Source organism: Ischnura elegans, chromosome 9, assembly GCF_921293095.1.
Source record: "Ischnura elegans chromosome 9, ioIscEleg1.1, whole genome shotgun sequence".
Lineage (NCBI taxonomy): Eukaryota > Metazoa > Arthropoda > Insecta > Odonata > Coenagrionidae > Ischnura > Ischnura elegans.
The window spans coordinates 70458342-70478702 of NC_060254.1; the positions used below are offsets into that span (position 1 = coordinate 70458342).

The 20361-nt window shown below is 35.6% G+C and overlaps 3 protein-coding genes across 9 annotated transcripts in view; 2 read left to right on the forward strand and 1 right to left on the reverse strand.

Annotated features, from left to right (window-relative positions):
* Window positions 1-5488, forward strand: part of LOC124166122 (b(0,+)-type amino acid transporter 1-like) — a 131320-nt gene extending 125832 nt beyond the window's left edge. For both annotated transcript variants that reach the window (XM_046543777.1, XM_046543778.1), the window contains exons 11-13: window positions 1033-1182; window positions 3741-3909; window positions 4622-5488. In XM_046543777.1, coding sequence (XP_046399733.1) covers window positions 1033-1182; window positions 3741-3909; window positions 4622-4686 — 384 coding nt within the window. In that variant the 3' untranslated portion in view covers window positions 4687-5488. The remainder of the gene's footprint in view (window positions 1-1032; window positions 1183-3740; window positions 3910-4621) is intronic.
* Window positions 5489-8529: 3041 nt separating this feature from the next.
* LOC124164876 (uncharacterized protein C1orf131-like) lies at window positions 8530-14598 on the reverse strand. Of its 3 annotated transcripts, none has more exons than XM_046542096.1 (3): window positions 14470-14598; window positions 13426-14026; window positions 8530-8604 (listed from the first exon to the last, which is right to left on the reverse strand). In XM_046542096.1, exons 2-3 carry the CDS (start codon window positions 13947-13949, stop codon window positions 8595-8597), a joined length of 534 nt encoding a protein of 177 aa, XP_046398052.1. In that variant the 5' UTR covers window positions 13950-14026; window positions 14470-14598; the 3' UTR covers window positions 8530-8594. The 3 variants fall into 3 exon arrangements, with proteins under 3 accessions (XP_046398052.1, XP_046398053.1, XP_046398054.1); XM_046542097.1 differs by lacking the exon at window positions 14470-14598 and adding an exon at window positions 14232-14341; XM_046542098.1 differs by lacking the exon at window positions 14470-14598 and adding an exon at window positions 14199-14222.
* A 277-nt stretch (window positions 14599-14875) lies between these two features.
* The window catches only part of LOC124164874 (protein vav), a 47075-nt gene continuing 41589 nt past the window's right edge, over window positions 14876-20361 (forward strand). For all 4 annotated transcript variants that reach the window (XM_046542092.1, XM_046542093.1, XM_046542094.1 and 1 more), the window contains exons 1-3: window positions 14876-15317; window positions 15404-15579; window positions 15667-15732. In XM_046542092.1, coding sequence (XP_046398048.1) covers window positions 15108-15317; window positions 15404-15579; window positions 15667-15732 — 452 coding nt within the window. In that variant the 5' untranslated portion in view covers window positions 14876-15107. The remainder of the gene's footprint in view (window positions 15318-15403; window positions 15580-15666; window positions 15733-20361) is intronic.

Below are 20361 nucleotides of genomic sequence, written 5' to 3' on the forward strand. Positions count from 1 at the left end.
TCCACAAATTGAATGAAATTGAACCAGAATCAATTGTATATCTCAGCCACTCAGATTCCTTCATCATAACATTAATTACATTCAATTAGATTTATTAATTACATGACACTATCTGACCAGAAGAGTGTTCAAAAAATGGATTGAATGCTATGCCAAATCATACAGAAGGTCAAGTAACAGCCATAGGACCAAAATACATCAAATGCTAAATCACTATCTTTAAACGAATGGAGTGCAGAAGGCAGCTAAAAATTTGGCTCCAAATTTCTACATATTAAACTATGCATAAGCTAAAAAAATGAAAAAATTAAAGAAACTACAGAAAAATAAATCCAAAATTCCCTACCTTTACATTCAGATATATTGAACATCCCATCCAGATAAAACACAACGCATACGTAACAAAACACTTTAAGGAAAAAACTTAAGAGAGCAACAATCAAGAGCATTGCCAAATTGAGTAAAAAAAACTCAAATTTATGTTAAAAAATGCAAAGCTGATATTATTCCTACCAAGCATACGCAATAATGAAGCCTCCATGTAGTCTGTAAATAATGATTAAATAGCCATGAAAAGTCACAAACTATTTGACATCTTAAATAAAAGTAGCATGCATAATCTTTAAAAGCTTTTCAACTGACCATTGTGTTTCTACAACTACAAGTCAAAAGAACTTGATCTCTGTGATGAATTATGGCAGTAAGATATCTACAGTGATATCATAATTTCATATAAAATAAGGAAGCCTAATAATGCATAAATCTTCTGAACTGAAGGGCCTTGATGTTAAAACAATCGTTTTGACAAAAAAAAGAATTCGGGGAATCACACTAACCAAAATTAACTGCGCTCTATAGATGAACAATGACGGCTATTATATCCTTAGGGTGCATCTACATTGGGTAAACGCTAATCCTATTTAAAAAATTAAGTGTTTTTTTCATGAGAAAAACACAACATTACACAAGCTAAGAATTTGATGCGAAAGTAAATCGAGTATCTCTCTTTTTCTGATTTCCTCCATGAAATAGGCCATCATCACTTCTGCCATGGTGCTCTCAGGAACCATTGACAGCCTCATCGACTTCTTCAGCTTTGCGGCCTGGATTTTTTATGGCAGTGCCATGCTAGCTCTCATTGTCATGAGATTCACCAAGAAAGATGCACCACGCCCATATAAGGTGATATATTATGCCATCGAGAACTTAGTTAAAAGAATCATTGGCCTGAGGCCTCCAAAATAAATTAACTTATGGTCAGACCCCAATACTTAGGGCTTTAATGAATATAAGTTACAAAACAAAAATTAAAATATCAAATGTGCAGAAATACAACCAGCTTGATAAATAAATACAAATTCACCACATGCCCCAGATTCCATTGCCAATGGAAATACATAATGAAATGAAGTGATTGTTACATTGATCACAGACAAAAGCAAATGAATACACATCATTAAGGGAAAAAGCAAGTAAATTAAAAAGATTCAAAACATTTCTGAAGTCTAAAAAAATCTGAGTGCTTTCACAGTCTTCACCATGTTTGCACGAAGATCCCAAGCGAAGGGCTAATGTGTTCCGATTATTTCAGAATCAAAATAAATGGAAATAATAATGCCTTATAGTCATGCCACACATACCTGATATGCCAAAGTAACAAGAAGCATATAGACAAATAGTAGATGCTATACATTATAGTAGCATTATACATTTAAAGAATTGCTTGGAAAAGGCAGCTGATCCCAGATGCACAAAGGGGCAAAATCCACAAAAGCTGGCCAAAATTCCAAAAATGAAGTTTCACATATTGAAATTTATAACATTCTGGGTAGATGGTACAATGTCTGAGCTAAAAAAAATGCATTAGATGTGATGGCAAGTGTGCGCCTTCATGTGCAGTTCACTCGTTTGAGTTAATAACTTTCTAGATTGCAGTTTGCAAAGATGCGGGCACAATTTTAAAGGCAATTTCCTGAAAGCCCCTTTAGTAGCCAATTGATAGTATTTTAATATCTCAAATGGAACCAGCTCAGAAATGCAAGAAAATAATAATGTAGATTGATAGCAGGGATAATTTTTATCAGTAAATTCATACGAAGTAAATTAGTTGACATTTTCCAAAATAATTATCTTTTTAAGTGAAAAAGTCTTGAGTGTCCCACTCTGCACCATATCCACATTTTTACAGGTTGTTTGTGGATATGTCATCTAATGGATCAGCACATGTGCTCCCCTGACAGGCCCCTCTTGAGTTTGAAAAATACTTTTACAAGTGTCTCACAACTACCACCTCTATGGCTCTTAACGCCAACGTTTTAATTCGCAATAAATGCAACCTGTTTATTTCATTCATCACAGAAATATTTTTATTTTTATGCAGTCCACTTTCATAGGATCATAACATATTATAGTAGGCTTTGTTGAGCTGGCTTCCTCATTTTCTGGCAAGCAAGACGATAATGGCTAAAAAATTGCAAGAAGGGTTTGTTTCTCATAATGGTATGGAATCTAGCTGGAAAACAGTGGATGAAAACCGAACCTTACTTAAGTAATTAATTCATAACAGCACCGATTTTGCTCATGAAACCAGAAAGTTGCATAAATCATTCCAAGATATATAAAATGATTCGAATTCAATCAATCCAAAGGCTGGTTGGGAGAGGATAGGGATACTACCCTGACTAAGCCATAGGCATGTGAATAATACACATTCTTGGTAGGAGACCGATTCCTTTCCCTCAGCTACCTTTCACTTAATGTTTTGCCATTTGAGAGTGTTCAATTTTTTAATTTGAAGCGGACACCCCTCAATCAATAGCAAAGCACTAGGCAACCTGACTCCTAATGATTTAAAAAAATTTTTTAAATGGATCATGGGCAGAAAAACTTGACACGTAAACGATTGAAGCAAAGTCATCTGCAACTATTAAGGCATGGATGATAATTATGAGCAAATAAAAAGTTACTTCCAATGAATGCAGAATAGTTGTCCAACTCATCAATAGGTCACTACATAATAACATAAGATAGGGAGAGCAGTCTAATGTGATCCACCCAAACGTACTTTGTCTGAGGTCTTGACAGCTAGTACTAAATGAGCAATCGCCTTCAAAAAATACAAGATGGCAGATCACCCAAATTTCCAATAATCCATCAAAAGAAGTCAAATGAAGACCTAATTACTATGAAATACCACATTGAAAGTGACACATGGAATTTTAAACACTTAAAAAATAAATGTGGTGCACGAGCAAAGAATAAAATATGCAAAACTCTACACAGTCAAATGGAATTAATAGTCCAAATTCCAAAAAATACATTGGACAAAAACCAGTATTTAGCAAAACCTGTGTGCATATAATGAAAAATGCATAAAATGTTTTCTAAACTTCATGTAAGAGAGCTCCCAGCAAAATTTAAGGTATCATCACGACAGTTTACCCATTCTACACCAAAAAATCAAATTGTTGTCAATTGTCAACTGTGCAGTAATTTCTCTCATCAATTAACCTCACCATATCTCCTTCTACATTTACCTCATCATATGATCCACCACTACTCATTAGATTTAAAACAAAACTAATGCTCCGTCCTTAAACTGATTATTTATAAACTTCATACAGAATGGATAGGTTTTACAATTATTCTTGGTTCCTTATTGCTCCCTTGAACAAAACCATCCATCTCAGCCTTAAATTGTTAACTCTCTTTTTCATAGAAAATAACAAAATTTCTTTCAGGTGCCTATAATCATTCCATTGGTGGTACTTGTGATTTCGGTGTACCTGATAGCAGCTCCCATCATAGACAATCCACAGATCGAGTACCTCTACGCAGGGCTCTTCATACTTGCTGGCCTACTCCTCTATGTTCCTTTTGTTCATTATCATTATGTGCCCGCAGTAATGGGTAAGCTTCCACTTTTGTAATATTCACATGGAAGAGTCTCATTCCAAAATTTTTCTTGCTGTGTAAAAAGTCATGACCTTTAAAATGGATTGCCTTATAAAAGTGACACTACTGTCTAAAACAGCACTCAATAGGGTAAAATAAAAATTTCTTAAAATCAGAGTGGCAAAGATGAGGCAGAGCAATTAAACTTGAATGTGCTAAAATGAATACTGTACTAAAGTACTGAGCTTTTTTATTAGTTAGAGCTTTAACTATAACTCTGTATGTTCACTATGAACACAAAAGTTGTTTTCAACAATGGAATTCATAACATGCAGTAGAGTATGGTTTTGATCAATGTTAAAATGTTAAAAGCATGCCAGCTTTAGAATGACAAGGAGAGAAAATCTATCATTTCCTATTTAGTTTCTTTTCCACGACGTTGTCATTTCTTAAGGAAAAAAATTATAATTAATGAAATACTTGTACATGGTAGGTATCCCAGGCAATGCATATTTGATATTACAGAATAAATTATTAAAAACTTGAATCCCATAATAAATTCTCACTAAAAGATCAACAAATTCTCAGTACAAATTTGAATCAGCCTGCCTTTGCCTAGGGCTTCAAAGATACCAATTTGAATGTTGAGATATGTACTTTATAATTGCAGGAGGTACTACAAATATCATTCTACTAATAACCTGTATTCTCCCTCTAATCTATTTAGAGAAAATCACAGTGTTCTTCCAGCTGCTGTGCGAAGTTGCTCCAACTCAAATGACTTTTGACTAAGGGCAAGAGGAGAATTTTTGGCTGATCCATTCCGGTTTTAATATCCAAGTGAGGAAAAATGCTTCACCTTGGAGGTATCCGCTGCTGAAACTGGTCCTTGCTGTTTTCCATCCCTTCTGGCATTGTACGAAGCAACCTGCTTCTGTCACCAACATCCCAAAATGGACAAATTTTTATGAAGTTTTGATAACCATTGATATTTTAGTCTCTTTTTTGCCTTATGAGGATGGATTTCGAAAAATTTCTTTTCCAAAATGATAAAATATACATTTTTACATATATTATATATATATACATGCTCATGAATGATTTTCATATCCTTTTGTACGTTTTCCTTTTTTTAAAAAGACTTCATCTTTCACTCTGAGTAATAAATGCATTGTGTTCTTCCAATGATTCCAATTTGAAGGATTTCTTCACTCAAAAAAATAAGACTTAGACACATAGCAAACTTGCTTCATTAGAGTGTGTAATGAAATGCCAATGTCATTCAAATTCCTCCAATACATGCCTAAATGTCATGTGTGCTCATAGTGATCTAATGGCAAGGAAGAATTACAGGATCATCAAAAGCTGCTTGATGTTTTCACTCATGTATGGCCAAGTCATGAAGTGAGTGACTACAGTACCTTCATTCACAAATTAAGAAGTCAGAGGAATAGAAGAATAAGCACTAGGAGTCAACTTGCGTTCCTCTTGATTGTTTTAAAGGTCAAAGATACCTTAACCTTCAATGTAAATTATTGTTTATGCCATTTGTATAAAGTGTACTATAGAAAAATACAATGAAGTTCAAATTGCATTCAGCTACATTTATTCACCTAATATTTACCTAACTTAAGCAAAATAATAAATAAGTCAAACAGCATAATCCTTAGAGAGAGAGAGAGAGAGCTTAGAATTCCACTCTTCAGTAGATATCCCTTTCTCTGAGGAAAAGTATTTCCATCAGATGTTAGAGCAGTAACCATCAGAGCAAAGAAAGGAATGGATATGCTGGTTACAATGTTTATTGCTTAGGCTAGGTAATTATGACTACCAGCAATGCATTATAATGAAGCTCAGTTACCTCATGTACTGTGGGTAGGACATTTTCAAGTTCCATTAGCTTCAGGACATAGAACCACATACGCCTATAATAATTAAAGAATCTCACAGACCAACCACTGATCAGTACATATTTATACCCTTTCTCTCCGTTCCAGCTCCTCACTCTACTATCATTCAAAATATTTTGTTCAGCGCCAGCATGCAGCAATTTTTGTTGAATCATGCTCAACAAACTTAAATTATGTCAGAAATATTTCATGTACAGACTGGTTCTTTTTTAAATTTTGAGCTCAAAACCAATGTAGTAATCTCATGGAAATTGAACATCGCCTGCCACAAATTAGAAATTATCAATTGCAGTGAAGTTTTCTCGGGTTTCGCACTGGGTCAGGTCCTCCATTTCTCCTTCCAACCTTTCGATGGACAACTCGCCCATCGTCTTCAGGGATTCAGGAATCCAATTGGATTCCTGAATCACTGGAGAAATGGAGGACCTGACCCGGTGCAAAACCCGAGAAAACTTCACTGCAATTGTTCGCCGGGAAAAAACCAAAAATTATATCAGTAATTCTCAACTTTGGGCCTGGATTAAGATGAAAAGAGGCCCTAGGATACTCCACTAATGAGGCCCTTTCACCTCCAATTTTTAAGTTTGTAAATTACAAGAGAAATAATAGAATACATTACATTAATTTACATTAATATGTCAAATGAAACTTGTTGTGATTGGTACAAGCATTTATAAGAAAATTATAGCGTTCACTCTTTTAGGAATAGTGTACTGTTAATGCTGCTAAAATTTTTATGTAGGCCCCCCTTGATCTGAAGCCTAGAAGAAAATCCAGCCCTCGGCAATTCAGAGCCCAGAGACTCCTTTATCGGCAAATAACGCGAAAAAGGGATCATGGAATCAGGTGGCCTGTAAAAAGGCTTGCTGACTAGATAGAGGGAGGGATGAAATTCGTCGATCCAAGTTAAATCATTTCCCAATGTTTTCATGTAACCTGATACATTTCCTTGAAGCTTAAGAATCTTTCTCATTCCTCGAAGCCCTGAACTTTATCATTCCCCACCAACTTTGTGTCCCCTTTCCACTTCTGGCAACACTAGCAGTGCTTCACCATATTATGAAAACCAATAAAAAGGAAAATTTACTCACTTCTTCTGACTTGAACAAGAAACAGAAATTCTTATTCACATCAAAGGCACATACCGTATGTGTCTGAATGTAGTCCCCCCTCTTTTTCCAAAAATGCCCGTGATAAAAGTTAAGGGGGGGACTATATTCAAACCCATTTTTTAAATTTTTTCCCGAAATTTAACCCTCAAAATTAGGGGGGGGACTATATTCAGAGGGGGACTATATTCGGAGGAATACGGTAAATATTTGTGAACATGATTTCCTTGCTCTATTATTATTTTTCACCTTTAGCAATAATAACTCTTGATTTGTTCAATGCTATCAACTGTTAAATTTACAAAAATTCACTTCACAAAATTCAAAAGTTTTAATAAATTCACCATACTTAAGTTTTTCTGTTATGTTATCATTAGCCACCATAGTTCTACATCATCTCATGAAGTTTAGCAGGGTTTTCTGCCAGAGTTCAATTGTGTAGATGTATTAATATGGAAGAATCTAATAATTTATCTCAGCCAATAACATTTAAAAAGGGAGATAGTTTCTAAATGCTATTAAGGCTTGAATCCATTCATTCTTCTATTTTTTTAAGAACTCTCTCATATTAAACAAAACTTATGAAATCATAGAAATAAGTAATCCAAATTTAAAATTTACAAAAACGAATATTAGTTGAAAATAATAAAGAATGGCCAGATATGTAAAGAACAATGAATATTGCACACAGCACTCTTTATTTCCAACAGAGTAGACAATGGTCAATGATCACCGAAGGCCCGTAGGCAGAGTCCGATGCCACTCCACTTCGACAGGGTAACCATCAATATTTTTAAAATCTACTAAAAATTTTGCCAAAATTCATGGCAATTGACTTATACGGCAGCTGCAAAGTAGGCGTTCAACGCATTGTCCGAAGAACCATTAGTTAAAATGTTAGCTAAGTCAGTGATTTTGCTACAGATATAATATTGTAATTATTGTCTGTGAAAGTTTATCTGAAATACTGTAATCATCAGTTTAAGGCAAATTCAAGAATTGGGACAGTAAATAAGGCCCCAGATTTTGAAAATCTCCAGGGTCATAAGCATCATTATAGAATTCCATGGAAAATTTAAATTGGTTTGAAAATAATTCTCCTATTTTTTTTAATGCCTTGAAAAAACAACCTAAAATTACTTCATTATTAGAAAACATAGACGAATATACTAAAATAAAACTATGTTTTAGATTATAATATAATATTTTTTAAATTATTTAATTCAATCATTTTGCATCAATGACTGAATCTGCTACTTAACCCTTAGACTCAAGGTACCAATATATCGATCCAGTGCTTTCATCCCCTCGTTCTACATAAACAAAAGAATTTGTCACTTCTTCCAAACCCACAATGAATTCTTATATCAGGCTTGAGCTTTCTGGGAGTGAAAACAGAAATTGCCATTAGAAAGTGAGGGCTAACCACACACAAAATTTGAAAAATATTCCCAAGTTCTACTTATTACTTCAACTATGTTACCTCAGAAATGATTAATTATATGAACATATAAACTTTATAATCATATTTTCTTAACCTTCAAAAGCCTAAAGCACAAAAGACAGGCATATTTGTATGAATCAAAGAAAACTCAGAAATAATGAAGACTCATGAATAGCATAAAAATATAATTTATTACCTCCTTCCCTTCTTCCTTACATTAACAACCTCACCAGCTAATCAAGCTGCCCTGAAAGCAAGATAAGAAAATTATTAAAAACAAGAACTTATGGGATAAACATTCCAATAAGTAGGTGCCTCCCTTCATTAGTTTTTATTTATAATGCAAGCAAATTCGCTCTAATTAACTTTCCTTAAGGTGTTAGTCATAACTTATATTGCAGGGTATTACCTTCATAGTTCTCTGTAGGCATTGCAGGTCAGACCTACCAAACAATTTAAAGACTACCACCCAAAATTTCAATGCTGCAGTGGACAACTACCCCCATATCCTCTTCTCAAGAGGACTGATGGTTTATTTACCCCCTAATGAATAGACAAGGAAAGTTAGAAAACATTCTAGTTGCCATCTAGGAAATTACCTTACAATGCATCCTCCAGATATTCATTAACACAGTAGTAGCATTTTTCAGCTAGGAGAAGTTTTAGTTTCTTTTTAAATACAGGAATTCCCAAGAACCTGGTAATTTCAATTTTCATTTATGAATGTAATTGTTTGTAAATTTTATATTGGCATTAGCCTTGCAGATGTGTGTACTGCCAATGGTGAAATAAATTTCTTATTATTAAGTTCAATTAACATTAAATTATCTATCAAAGCTAGTGCTATTGACATATGTATTTCATTAAATATTTCGTCAATTGCAATAAAAACCAGCAAGAAGATACTTGGCCAAAAAAGAGACAGCATTCAAAAGGGGTATTGGTCTATCCTTGGGTAAGGAAGGCCATTTAAATAGTACCATAACTTACATTTATTTAAATATTGAAACAATACTCTTTTTGCTTAAATATTGCCAATGACATAATAGCCGATTGTTGTCCACACATTGACTACTATCATCTCCATTTTCAAAACCAAATATAAAATAGCACATTGAAAATTTTCTTTTATTGTAAACATTCAAACTGAAAACTTGGCATGTAATTGTTGACTCACACAGGGATTTTAGCTCTAATGCTTCGAATGCGGAATAGAATATGAAAATGCTCCAAAAGCCATACCATATTAAACTCGTCTGTTTTGGACCAACCTGGGTTTACTGTCTTGGTTTGTGGGGATGGAGCAAGTGACCGCAGCGACCTACCACAGCTTCTCAACTGGCAAGTCTAGACACCCACTCACATTCTAACACACAAAAAAACTCCCTGATCTTGACCAGCTTCATTTTATCTTATTCTTCCAAGATAAAATAAGTGTTTTATTCTGTCCTGCTGCACCTTTGTTGTTCACGCTTTAAAATCACTCTGTTATTGATAAAAACAATTTTATACCATTGTAAAACCACACACGAGGAATAATCATCTCAAACATGAAAAAAAATCCTTTCTGCACCCTGTCCAGAAGAGATGCATTCACTCCTCAGCATTTGCTCACCCTCTCAAGCAATTGCTCCACTTTATTCATACAAAATGCTTTAAAGTTGAGCATTTGCTTGTGCTCCGCTATGAAAGTGAGCATTTGCTCACACACTGCCAAAAGAGCTGAGCTAATGCTTACGCTCTGGTTTTTTATTCATACTAAGTGAAGCAAATGCTCCAAATCCAATGAGCATAAGCATTTGCTCACTTTTATTCATCTAGGCCAGTGTATCAGTTATTGGAGAGTATTGGGGCAAAAATGTACCATTACTGCTGTCCAAGGATATTTTTAAGGCCGTTTTACACGGGGCATGGAATTGCGCAGGTTAGAGCTGCATTAATTTCTAAAATGGCACGGAATTGTGCGAATGCATGAACGAAATTAGAAAAGGGGCTACTTTGCTGTCTCGCATCCACGCATGTGTTCTAGCAATTCACCGCTTTACACGACGCAATTTTGATTGCACCTCCGCACGTACGTCAGATTGCGCAATTCCGTGTACGGTGTAAAACGGCCTTTAGAGTTTCCGCTCTTTGCATCAATGGAGGTTTGACTGTTTGTATTAAAAAATAAACACTTTCCAAACCTCTTCACCCCTATCCAATGACTATCCCTCATAACAACAATTTTTCAGTGGTTGTCGCTTAATACAGGTTTCACTATTAAAATTTTTGGCCTTTTTGCCATACAATGCTATGCCACAAAATTTTGTTAACAAACCTCGGATTCGGTTTCAGCAGTCCAAACACCACAAAAGAGGAAGAACTCATGACAACCTAAAAACTTTCCAGAAAAAATTACAATTTGACTGAACTACATAACTGTCACCCTGGTTAAAGGGAGAGAGGAGATTCCCCTAGCTCATCCACATTACATATCATGAGGGGTTTGGCCTTCAGTATTCATAAAAACCATTCTATTACCAATAATGAAAAAGAAGAAAGTCATGGAATGCAGAGAATGTAGGATCATTAGCACAAATCACCACAGAACATTTTTCCACATAGCAAGGCATACCTCAAACATGCGAAGTTCATTTACTACTTACATGGCAAAAACATTATCACTATAACACTATACTGACAAAATGTATATCATGTGATTGCACAAGCATTCCGACTTCCAAAATAAACTTAAGTATAAAGATAATTTTAAATAAATTTGTATTAACCCTTTCGCTGCTGTTCAATCTCCGAAAACCTACTCCTCACATGCGGCGAAAATGTTAAAATGCGTTTCCTGGGCCCATGGAGCAGGTACTTCCAATATGGGTGTGGTACACCCTCCAAAGGGTCGCTAATCCGCGGCCCTATCCTTGACGAGCTCACCCACGCAGGACCGTCTCTTCGACCCTACCAGAAGGGGGCCTACCTCCCGAAAAGGGACCACTCTGACTGCAATTTGAAAATCAATCACTCAATCCAATCATCAAAAAATGATTGTTTTCATCGCAATCCGGCCAATCAAGCATGTCTTTTAACCGTGTTTCTACGATGAAAAATAACGATTTTGTTAACTTTTCTAGAAACGTGGCTGTGGACAACAGGAAAAATGGCCATTTTAGCAAAGTTAACAAAACCGTTATTTTTCATCGCAGAAACACGGTTCAAAGACGTACTTGATTGCATGATTGGCAGGAGTGCGATGAAAACATTAAGTTTTTGATGATCGTATTGAGTGATTGATTTTCAAATTGCAGTCAGAGCGGTCACTTTTCGGGAGGTAGGCTGCCTGCTCGTAGGGTCGAGGAGATGGTCCTGCGTGGGTGAGCTGGTCGAGGATAGGGTCGCGGATTAGCGACCCTTCGAAGTGCTTAAGCGAAAGTGCTGATCGCATGGCAGGGAGGAAGAAAAAGTACGTCCACAGAAGTCTGCCATGCGGACATACTAGGTACGTCCACAGCAGTGAAAGGGTTAAAATGGGTATTATATTTAGATCTCACACTAAATGAGTAATAAGCTGCGAGGTGATGCATAAAGTTGGTCAAACTTCCCATGTACAACAAAATATCCTCTAGATATCTAGAGAATGTTTACAATGTCTTGGATATTTTAGATATCTACTAGATGTCTAGAATAAGTCTGTTCTATGAAAGTATGGCTACTGCTTAGCCTTCAAATATACCAGAATTTTAGATACTGAAAGTAATTCAACAAAAAGATTGTTTAAATAAATGATGCATATTTCAAAAACAAAAAGATTTGTGATGAAAGAGTAGATATTGACAATTCAAGCAAAATTTATTGTTAAACGATTTTAATTTCTCTTGGTGAATACTACTGACGAATTCTTCTCGGGTTCTCAACCAGTTCATTCTTTTGCATAAGCCAACGTTACGGAAGACGACTTATCTCCCATCTTCAAGGCCGTGTTACTCATTGAAAGTCCAATTTCACAAAATCTGGTGTGAAATTGGCCTTTCAAAGAGTTACACAGCCTTGAAGATGGGAGACAAGTTGTCTTCCGAAATGTCGGCTCATACATCAGAATTAAGTAACCTGGTTGAGAACCACGGAAGAATTTATCAGTAAATTGTATTATTTCATTAATCAAAACTGATACGTAACTATGAACTGTCTCAGCTTAGTTATCTTCAATGAACAAATCCAACTCAGTGGAATAAAAGGTACGACAAAATTATAGTCCCTCTTTTAATAAATAATTTAAAACTAAATTTTTACTATCATAACAAATATTGTCATAACCTTTTAAGTATCACAGTTATGTACTCATTCATTCATAGCCCTGATGAAGGTGTTTAAATACGTTGGCTAAAACTTGCATAAAAAATGCTTCAAGACCTATACTGCAAGACACGTCTGAATCACCATTCACTGATTATATTTCAGACTCCTTTGAGAAATCTAAAAGGAAATTGTTAGCTGCATCAGAAATTTCAAATTTGGAATTGGAGGGTGAAGCCCCTATTATTATTTAGAAAGAAGCGAAAGCCAGACAGGTTCAATATTCAGGAAGAATCCCCAGAAGACACCCTACCATCACCTACCGCTCCATCAGCAGGCTGTCCGTTGAAAATAAACTCTTACCATACCGAAGCATATTATATTTGAGTCATTTATCCTGAATTTTCCCAGTGGAATATTCAATTCGATTCATTTTTTCCAATTTGAATATGAATGTCTTCTCAAGAAGTCTTGTAGATATTAGAATAGCGGACATTCAGAAATCCACGAAAGACGAATAAAATTCAGAAATCTAAAAAAAGACCATATCTTCAGATAATGTCAAGAAGATATTTTCTAGGCATTATCTCTAAACGTTCTAGATATTTTCTAGACATCTAGCAGATATTTTGTGCTAAGGGTTGATACATCACTTAACCGTCCTCGGTTTTTTCACTTTTTTGGCTACACAATAATGCAATCTAAAAACACAATAGTGGTCAAGATGGATTAGACGAACAGGTTATTCATGACATCCTGCAAAGAATTAAATATATTTACTCACTTCTTTTTATTTCTGCCAAGTTTTCCGTATGAGTGAAGGATGGCCACTTTATTTTTGTCTTTAGTTTGTATCTTGCTCTTTCGTTTGCCCTTGCCTTTTTTAATTTTCTCCTTGCCCCTCATTAGTTTTGCTTTTAACTTGGCAATGGAATGGGGTTTCTCTTCAGCAACATCTTTTTCGGTTTTCCTTTTCTGATGGAGTTCTTTATAGTTTATGTAATCTTTTTTGGGAGGAATAGCCCCCAAGCTCACCGCTAAGGCAACATCGGCCTCCTCTCGTTCACGTCCTTCTAGTTTTGATGAACTAAACTTCATGACCTCATATCGAACACGCTTCATTTCAATATCTGGTCTTTCATGTGTATTTTCTTTAGAAGGATGTTGCCGATTATGTACTTTTTGCAGCTTTTTATCGGAGGGAAGAGAATTCACATCACTGCTATGAACTTTGAACTCAAATGGTGGGCGTTTTCCAGAGCACACCCGACTGCACTTGGTAGGAATTAAATGAATGTCAGTTTCCATGTTTGATTTGTTAAACCACCAAGCAATTAAACCAGGAAATGGTGAGGAATATTAAGCACAGACTTACTCCGGGAAGCCTGTAAAAGAATAAAAAGTTTTCAAAACATAACAGCACAAACTGGGCAAATGAAATAACAGAGCAGAACCAGCAACTCGGAATACGCTAAACCAGTCTAAAGGTCTTGAGTTCATAACTTTGAGATCAACATACAGCTCGATTAGAGCTGCAAAGTAAAACAAATAAGTCACCTATAAAATAGCAAATGAAGCAAAAAATCCTACTGTGCAAATACGATTTCTGAAACAATCATATTCGTGAATTCTACTCCCGATTGAGTTACTGCAGAAGTCATTCCGACCACATCCATATACTCATTTGCCAAGAAAGGATGGTTGTAAACTTCCGAATGGCCAAAGCCCTATTATTCTCTACACTAAATTCTTTACTTCAAAGAATAGGAGGATTGAGCAATACATTATAGACATTTACTGAAAGAGACCCCGCGTACAAACTACTGACCGGAGTGCTATTTTTCATGAAGTTTCACCACCGGATTCTGCATCCTCCTGATTATTCGTATTTCAAATGAGAACTCGTGGTTCAGCCGATGCGCCGATGTTAGCGATGGTAGCGATTCCTCGTGTTGTATCGCTCCTTCATATCGCAAGTCCACAGAAGCAAGAAAAGGAAATTTTTACATCATATTTTTCAATTCCACTGCTTTCCTGCTGAAAATTAATTTTCCCTGACGTAGCGTAAATTCAAATGAAGGGCATTTAATGCTTCATTCGTAGTCAATAAGTGCCATTCCGGTCAATTAATAAGTTGTTTACATTTGTCAGCAGACGTTAGCGCATCTATTTTTTGCAAGTGCAAGATCGACAACCCCGCGAGAGTTTCGATGGGATCGACATATGATGTATCGATACAAAACTCGATTATAAAATGGCGATGGCTTAACGTTGTGATTTCAGGGATGTGCTGAATGTCTTTTTTATTTTAAATCTTTAGTTCATGCCATTGTGCAAATGAGGAAAATGAAAATTTTCTCCTTCAACATGGTGTTATTATCTTCCTAAAGACATTTCAATCGCGTTATTTCACTGTCACGGGCAAATGAAGTCTATAAATATTATTAAGTGAAACATTTAGTAGAAATGGCTCGAGAGTTGTGGAGGGATTGTGCCACTTGGCTAACAAAATGTGAGGTTTTACGGCAAGATCATAAAGCAAACTGGCCCGAAGCTACAGTCATTGATCTGGCGTATACTCTGAGAGACGGCGTTTTACTGTGTAATCTTCTTAATATGTTGGATCCAGGATGTATCGATATGAAGGAAGTCAATCAAAAACCGCAAATGGCACAGGTTTGGATGCAATAGTATTTAATTTGCCTTGTGAAATCTTACTACACGCATATGGGCTACCAGTTTATTTCTCCTTTCCTTTTTAGTTTTTATGTTTAAGGAATATTAAGATATTCTTACGGACTTGTAAAGCTGCGTTTGGCATCAAAGATGAAGATCTTTTTGATCCACCTTTGCTGTTCGACTTATCAGACTTCTTCAAAGTTCTTAACACACTTTCTAAGCTTTCCAACTGCCCGAAAGTGCAGCGAAGAAACATACCGTAAGTAACATTTATCCTCTTTCTTTGGTCTTGATTTAATTTGAAGGTGTGTGTTATTAATCACCATTTTCCTATTTTATACCCCAGAGGGTTTACTGCAATGAGTAGAAGGCCTCCGTCTCAAGATGATATATACCGAAATTTAAATTCCAGGTTAGTGCTTGTCTTTTTCTGAGTAACTGTAATATTGGTGTATTTAACTGTATTTCCCGAATTTGATGCATCGGGTATAACAATGCATGTGTATTTTTGTGGTAGAAGGTTGGATGTCAAGTCTTTATCTATCTATAAACAGGAAGGAGAGTATTTTTAAATGTTATTTTTATGGGCCTGGGCTCCGCCTATGTTGCTGCTGGTGCATTAAAGTTTTTGAAAGTTACTGGAGTCATTCCTTGAATGCTATAGTGATTTTAATCATTTTACAATAACTCCCCTGTCAGTTTTGCTTGTTGTTCATGGGCGAATGTTTACAGAAATCCCTTAAAGTGGTGGAGTCAACTCATTTATGTTGTACAAATTCACTTCTGTTGTTAGTCAATAAGTTACCCCAAGGCATGTACGGCTAACTTCAAAGGTCATGCTGTGTTTAATTTCATCTTCAGATATCATTGATGTGCTCTACTGCCCATCCAAGTTCAAGGATGGTCAATTTGCTTTCCACTCTTACCATCTATGGCCAATAGATGGTAAGATTCACCTCATGTTGCTTTGTTTTATCATCTTGTTATACCTAAAATAGATATTTCTTATTTAGGTATGTATTCTGTTTATTTTTTATGTTATTAATTTTAGTTCTTACTCGAGGTCTTGGTTTTATATGAAAGTCATCCATTTATCACTTTATTTACTTCACTATCCTTATTGGTGTAATAACATAACAACCTTATAAAAAAACTTTTACTTTATACCTTAATGCATTCTGTGCTGAGCACGTCAATTGACGTGGCCCTGTCCAAGCTGAGATACGGAGCACGTCAATTGACGTTCAGGGATCGGGTTGGTGTGGTGGCTAGAGTGTTGGCTTCCCACCCGGCGGGCTCGGGTTCAAATCCCGGCAGTGGCAGAGAATTTTCAGAGACTGCCCGATCCCTGCTTGAGTGTTGTGTGGAGGACATTTTAAGCCCAACACTCCGACCGTCGGATGGGACGTTAAGCCGTGGTTCCCTTGGCGCCTTTCGTTAAGAGCAGGCTAACGCCGACACCGGGTTTCTCTCCACCCATCCTTCCACACCCTTCCCTCATGGCGCAAATGACCTCAGCTGTCAGTCGCCACCTCCAAATACCATACCAATTGACGTTCTTTGCCAGTCGGACCTTTTGACGACAGGGGGCCTTTCTCCGCCTCCAGACGTGACTAATATCCACTTACGATTCTTGCGATCGTGTGCATGGCCTTCAGCAAGCTTCCCTCTTTCGACCCGTGTGCACCGTTTGTAAATAGCAGTATTTGAACTGAAGTTATGGCACGAAAACCACTCTCTATTTTTCTTTCTTATTTTATCAGCCGATTCTGACGACTTTCATGAAAATCGGGCCCGCATTGAATGTGTTAACACCTTCCCTTAAGGTTAAATGTTTTCAACCAACTTTATCGTTACACAACTTTTTACAATAATCTTGGTAGTTTTTAGAACTTAATTCTAAATTTGCAAACAGTCTTCTCGTATACATCAGTATGCAGTTCATTAACATTGTTCAAGTAAAATGATCTCATTCATTAATACGATAAAACATTCCAGTAATGACTGATTTTTTTAAATCAAATATTTGTTTGATTATAGGTGAGAATAAAATTCCTGAATCTTTCATACTTAACACTCAGCAAGGGTTTCATTAGAATATAGGCTACTTGATTTTCTGAGGGACAAAACTGCAAATGAAATAATTCTTCCGAATACCCCCTACTTATAAATCCGTGTTTTGTTATCTTTGTCATCTGACCAGATTGTATCATTATTATTGTACGCTGACTGTCTATAATTAAGGTTACAAATACTGGTTTGCCTGTTAACTTCAAAGGACACACATATTACTTTCGGATTCACGTATGGACTTAAATTTCTTTCTTTTACTATTGCCTTATATACAAAATTTATATTTCTAATTAGAATCTCTAATTTCTTCTTGATTTATGTTTTTAACCTTTTTTCTGCCTCTACTCTCTTCAGTTACTTTATACCATCTATTTTCTTCAAGTCTTGAATTTTAAAGTGCCCTAGTATTTTGTGCCATAGTGCAGCAACTGCTTTATTCACTTGCATTGGATAATTATCAGGTTCTTCCTCTATCCTCTATTTCCCTTCTTCTGCCTTCCTATTTTCAGTTTCCAATTTTTCTTTCTTCCTATTTTCAGCTTCCAATTTTTCTTTCTTCCGATGTTCAGGTTCCAATATTTCTTTCTTCTTCTCTTTTTCTTCTTTCTTCCTATTTTCAGTTTCCATTTTTTTTTTCATTTTTCTTTCTATGTTCAGTGTCCAATTTTTCTTTCTTCTCTTCTCCTTTCTTCAATTTTTCAGTTTCCATTTTTTCTCTCGTCTCTTCTGATTCCATGATCTCACTATAATTCAATGATACCTCTTCTGTCTCACATGCCAGAGCGTATGCTATATAATTCTTCTATTTTGATGGTGTTATTAGATTTACTGTGGGTCTTAAATTGTGTGTGGCCGAATCTCTTTCTTCATGTCTTACTTCTGGTTTATTTCTTTCATTATATCATGTTTCTTCCCTATCATTTTTTTTTCTTATATCTTCATCTTGGTTTTCTTCTGACTCTTGAGATTCATCAGAATTCACCAGATGCTTTTTTCACTTAACATGGCTTCATCGGTTTCGTTTAGGTCAACTACAAATAATCCATTTGAACCTTTCTTTCCTTCTATTACAAAATTGTGTTTTGGCATTTGTACTTCACCTATTTTTATTTTAACACTATCCTTTGTAAATATTACAGTTCCATTATTCTCTGTAAAATTAGAATCTGACAATTAATTTTTAGCTAGTTCAGGTACTCATTACACCTCTTTTAGTTTACATTTATTCATTTCTAGACTTCCTACTCCTTTGGCTAACATACTTGTATCTTTCTTAGCAACCTTAACCTTATCATTACATGGATGCAAATTTTCTACTACTTTGGTGGAATTAAGCATATGTTTTGTCACTCCACTTTCTATTACAAATTCAAATGTTTTCTAACTTTTAAGATAGACTCAGAATCTGCTGAAAATGCTACTTTATTTTCTCTCTGCTTCCTGTCCCTTTACCCTTTTTCATTTGAGTGACCCTTATTTCTAAAAAAAAACAATGTTTTCCATCATGATTCGTTTTCTTACATATTTTACAACATTTTTTTTGTCATAAAAAGCAGTCCTGTTCTGTATGATTAGTTCGTTTACATATTGAACAACTCCTTTCAGGACATTTAGCTCTGATAAGACCCTTTTCGTTACATGAAAAACACACCATATAATTTTTGTAATTCATTTTACTGTGTCGATGATCTGCAGCGAGAGATACTGCACCTGTGTCAGCCTCCGTCTTCAACTTCGCTTCTTGCATCTGTAGTAGTGCAAATAGGTCATTGATTGATTTTACCGTTCCTTTCATGGAATCCCATGTGCTTGACAAGGGGCGGTAGTCTTCGGAAATAATGGTTACCATTTTTGTCATTATCATTAAGTCGTAAATGGGTTTTCAGTCCGTGTAGTCTGTAGGCAATATTTTGAAGATTGCTCATATTTGCCATGACGTCCTTAGATCGATTGTATCTGTAGGCGCAGAATTCTTGCAAAAGCTGGCATTTCTGTGTCTCTGTATCCTTCTCGTATAGTATATCAACTTTAGTTTTTCGAACATCTGCTTTGCTGTTTTACATATTATTATATGATAGACCACTGACTTGTCTATAGTCGAGACTATGTAGTGTTGGGCCTTGCCATCTCTTGTATACCATCTATTGTTGATCTTGATACATTTCTTTATCTTGGCTCAAATCGTCTCCTTCAATAATTTCCTTCATTTCTTTGGCTCGAAATAATATTCTTATTTGGAAAGACCACATCGTGTAGGTTAATGTGTCCTTCAGTAATTATAGTGTGTAACATCTTCAATTGACGTCATCATATTTTGTATTTCTTTTTTTCCGTTCTTTCTTCTTCTGGCTTAATTTTTACAGCAAATATTGCTCTGGGCCCATAACCTTTTGGGGTTAATATTAATTTTAGTTCTTACTCGAGCTTTTATATGGAAGTCATCCATTTATCAATTTATTTACTTCACTATCCTTATTGTTGTAAGTACATTACAACCTTATAAAAACATTTTTACTTTATACTTTAACAAATATAATTCATGTGTTGATGCCACTGAATATGAAATGTTGAAGCCTATCCTCTGCTGTGGTTTAAGAATCATCAAGATAATTGATTTAATTCATAATGAAAAACTTGAAAGTGATGCTAAAACTCGCCAAGAATTAGGAAGGGCAGTGGATGTTGTTATATGTACAGCCTTTGGTCAAATTATGTTGTTTTATAGATCAATGTTTACAGCAAAGCTTTTTCTAAAACTTAAGAGAAGTCATGGCTTATAAAATATTTTGTATCTCTGAGGATATTTCTCAATTAATATTTGAAATCCTCGTGATTTATATAATAGACATGCTAAGTTTCTCTACAATAGGATGAAAAAAAAGCCTGGGACAATTAATTTTCCTTTGAAAGTACAAATGGCCACATTGGCACTGTCTTTGAAAAACTGCAGTTACTCCACGACCTCAAG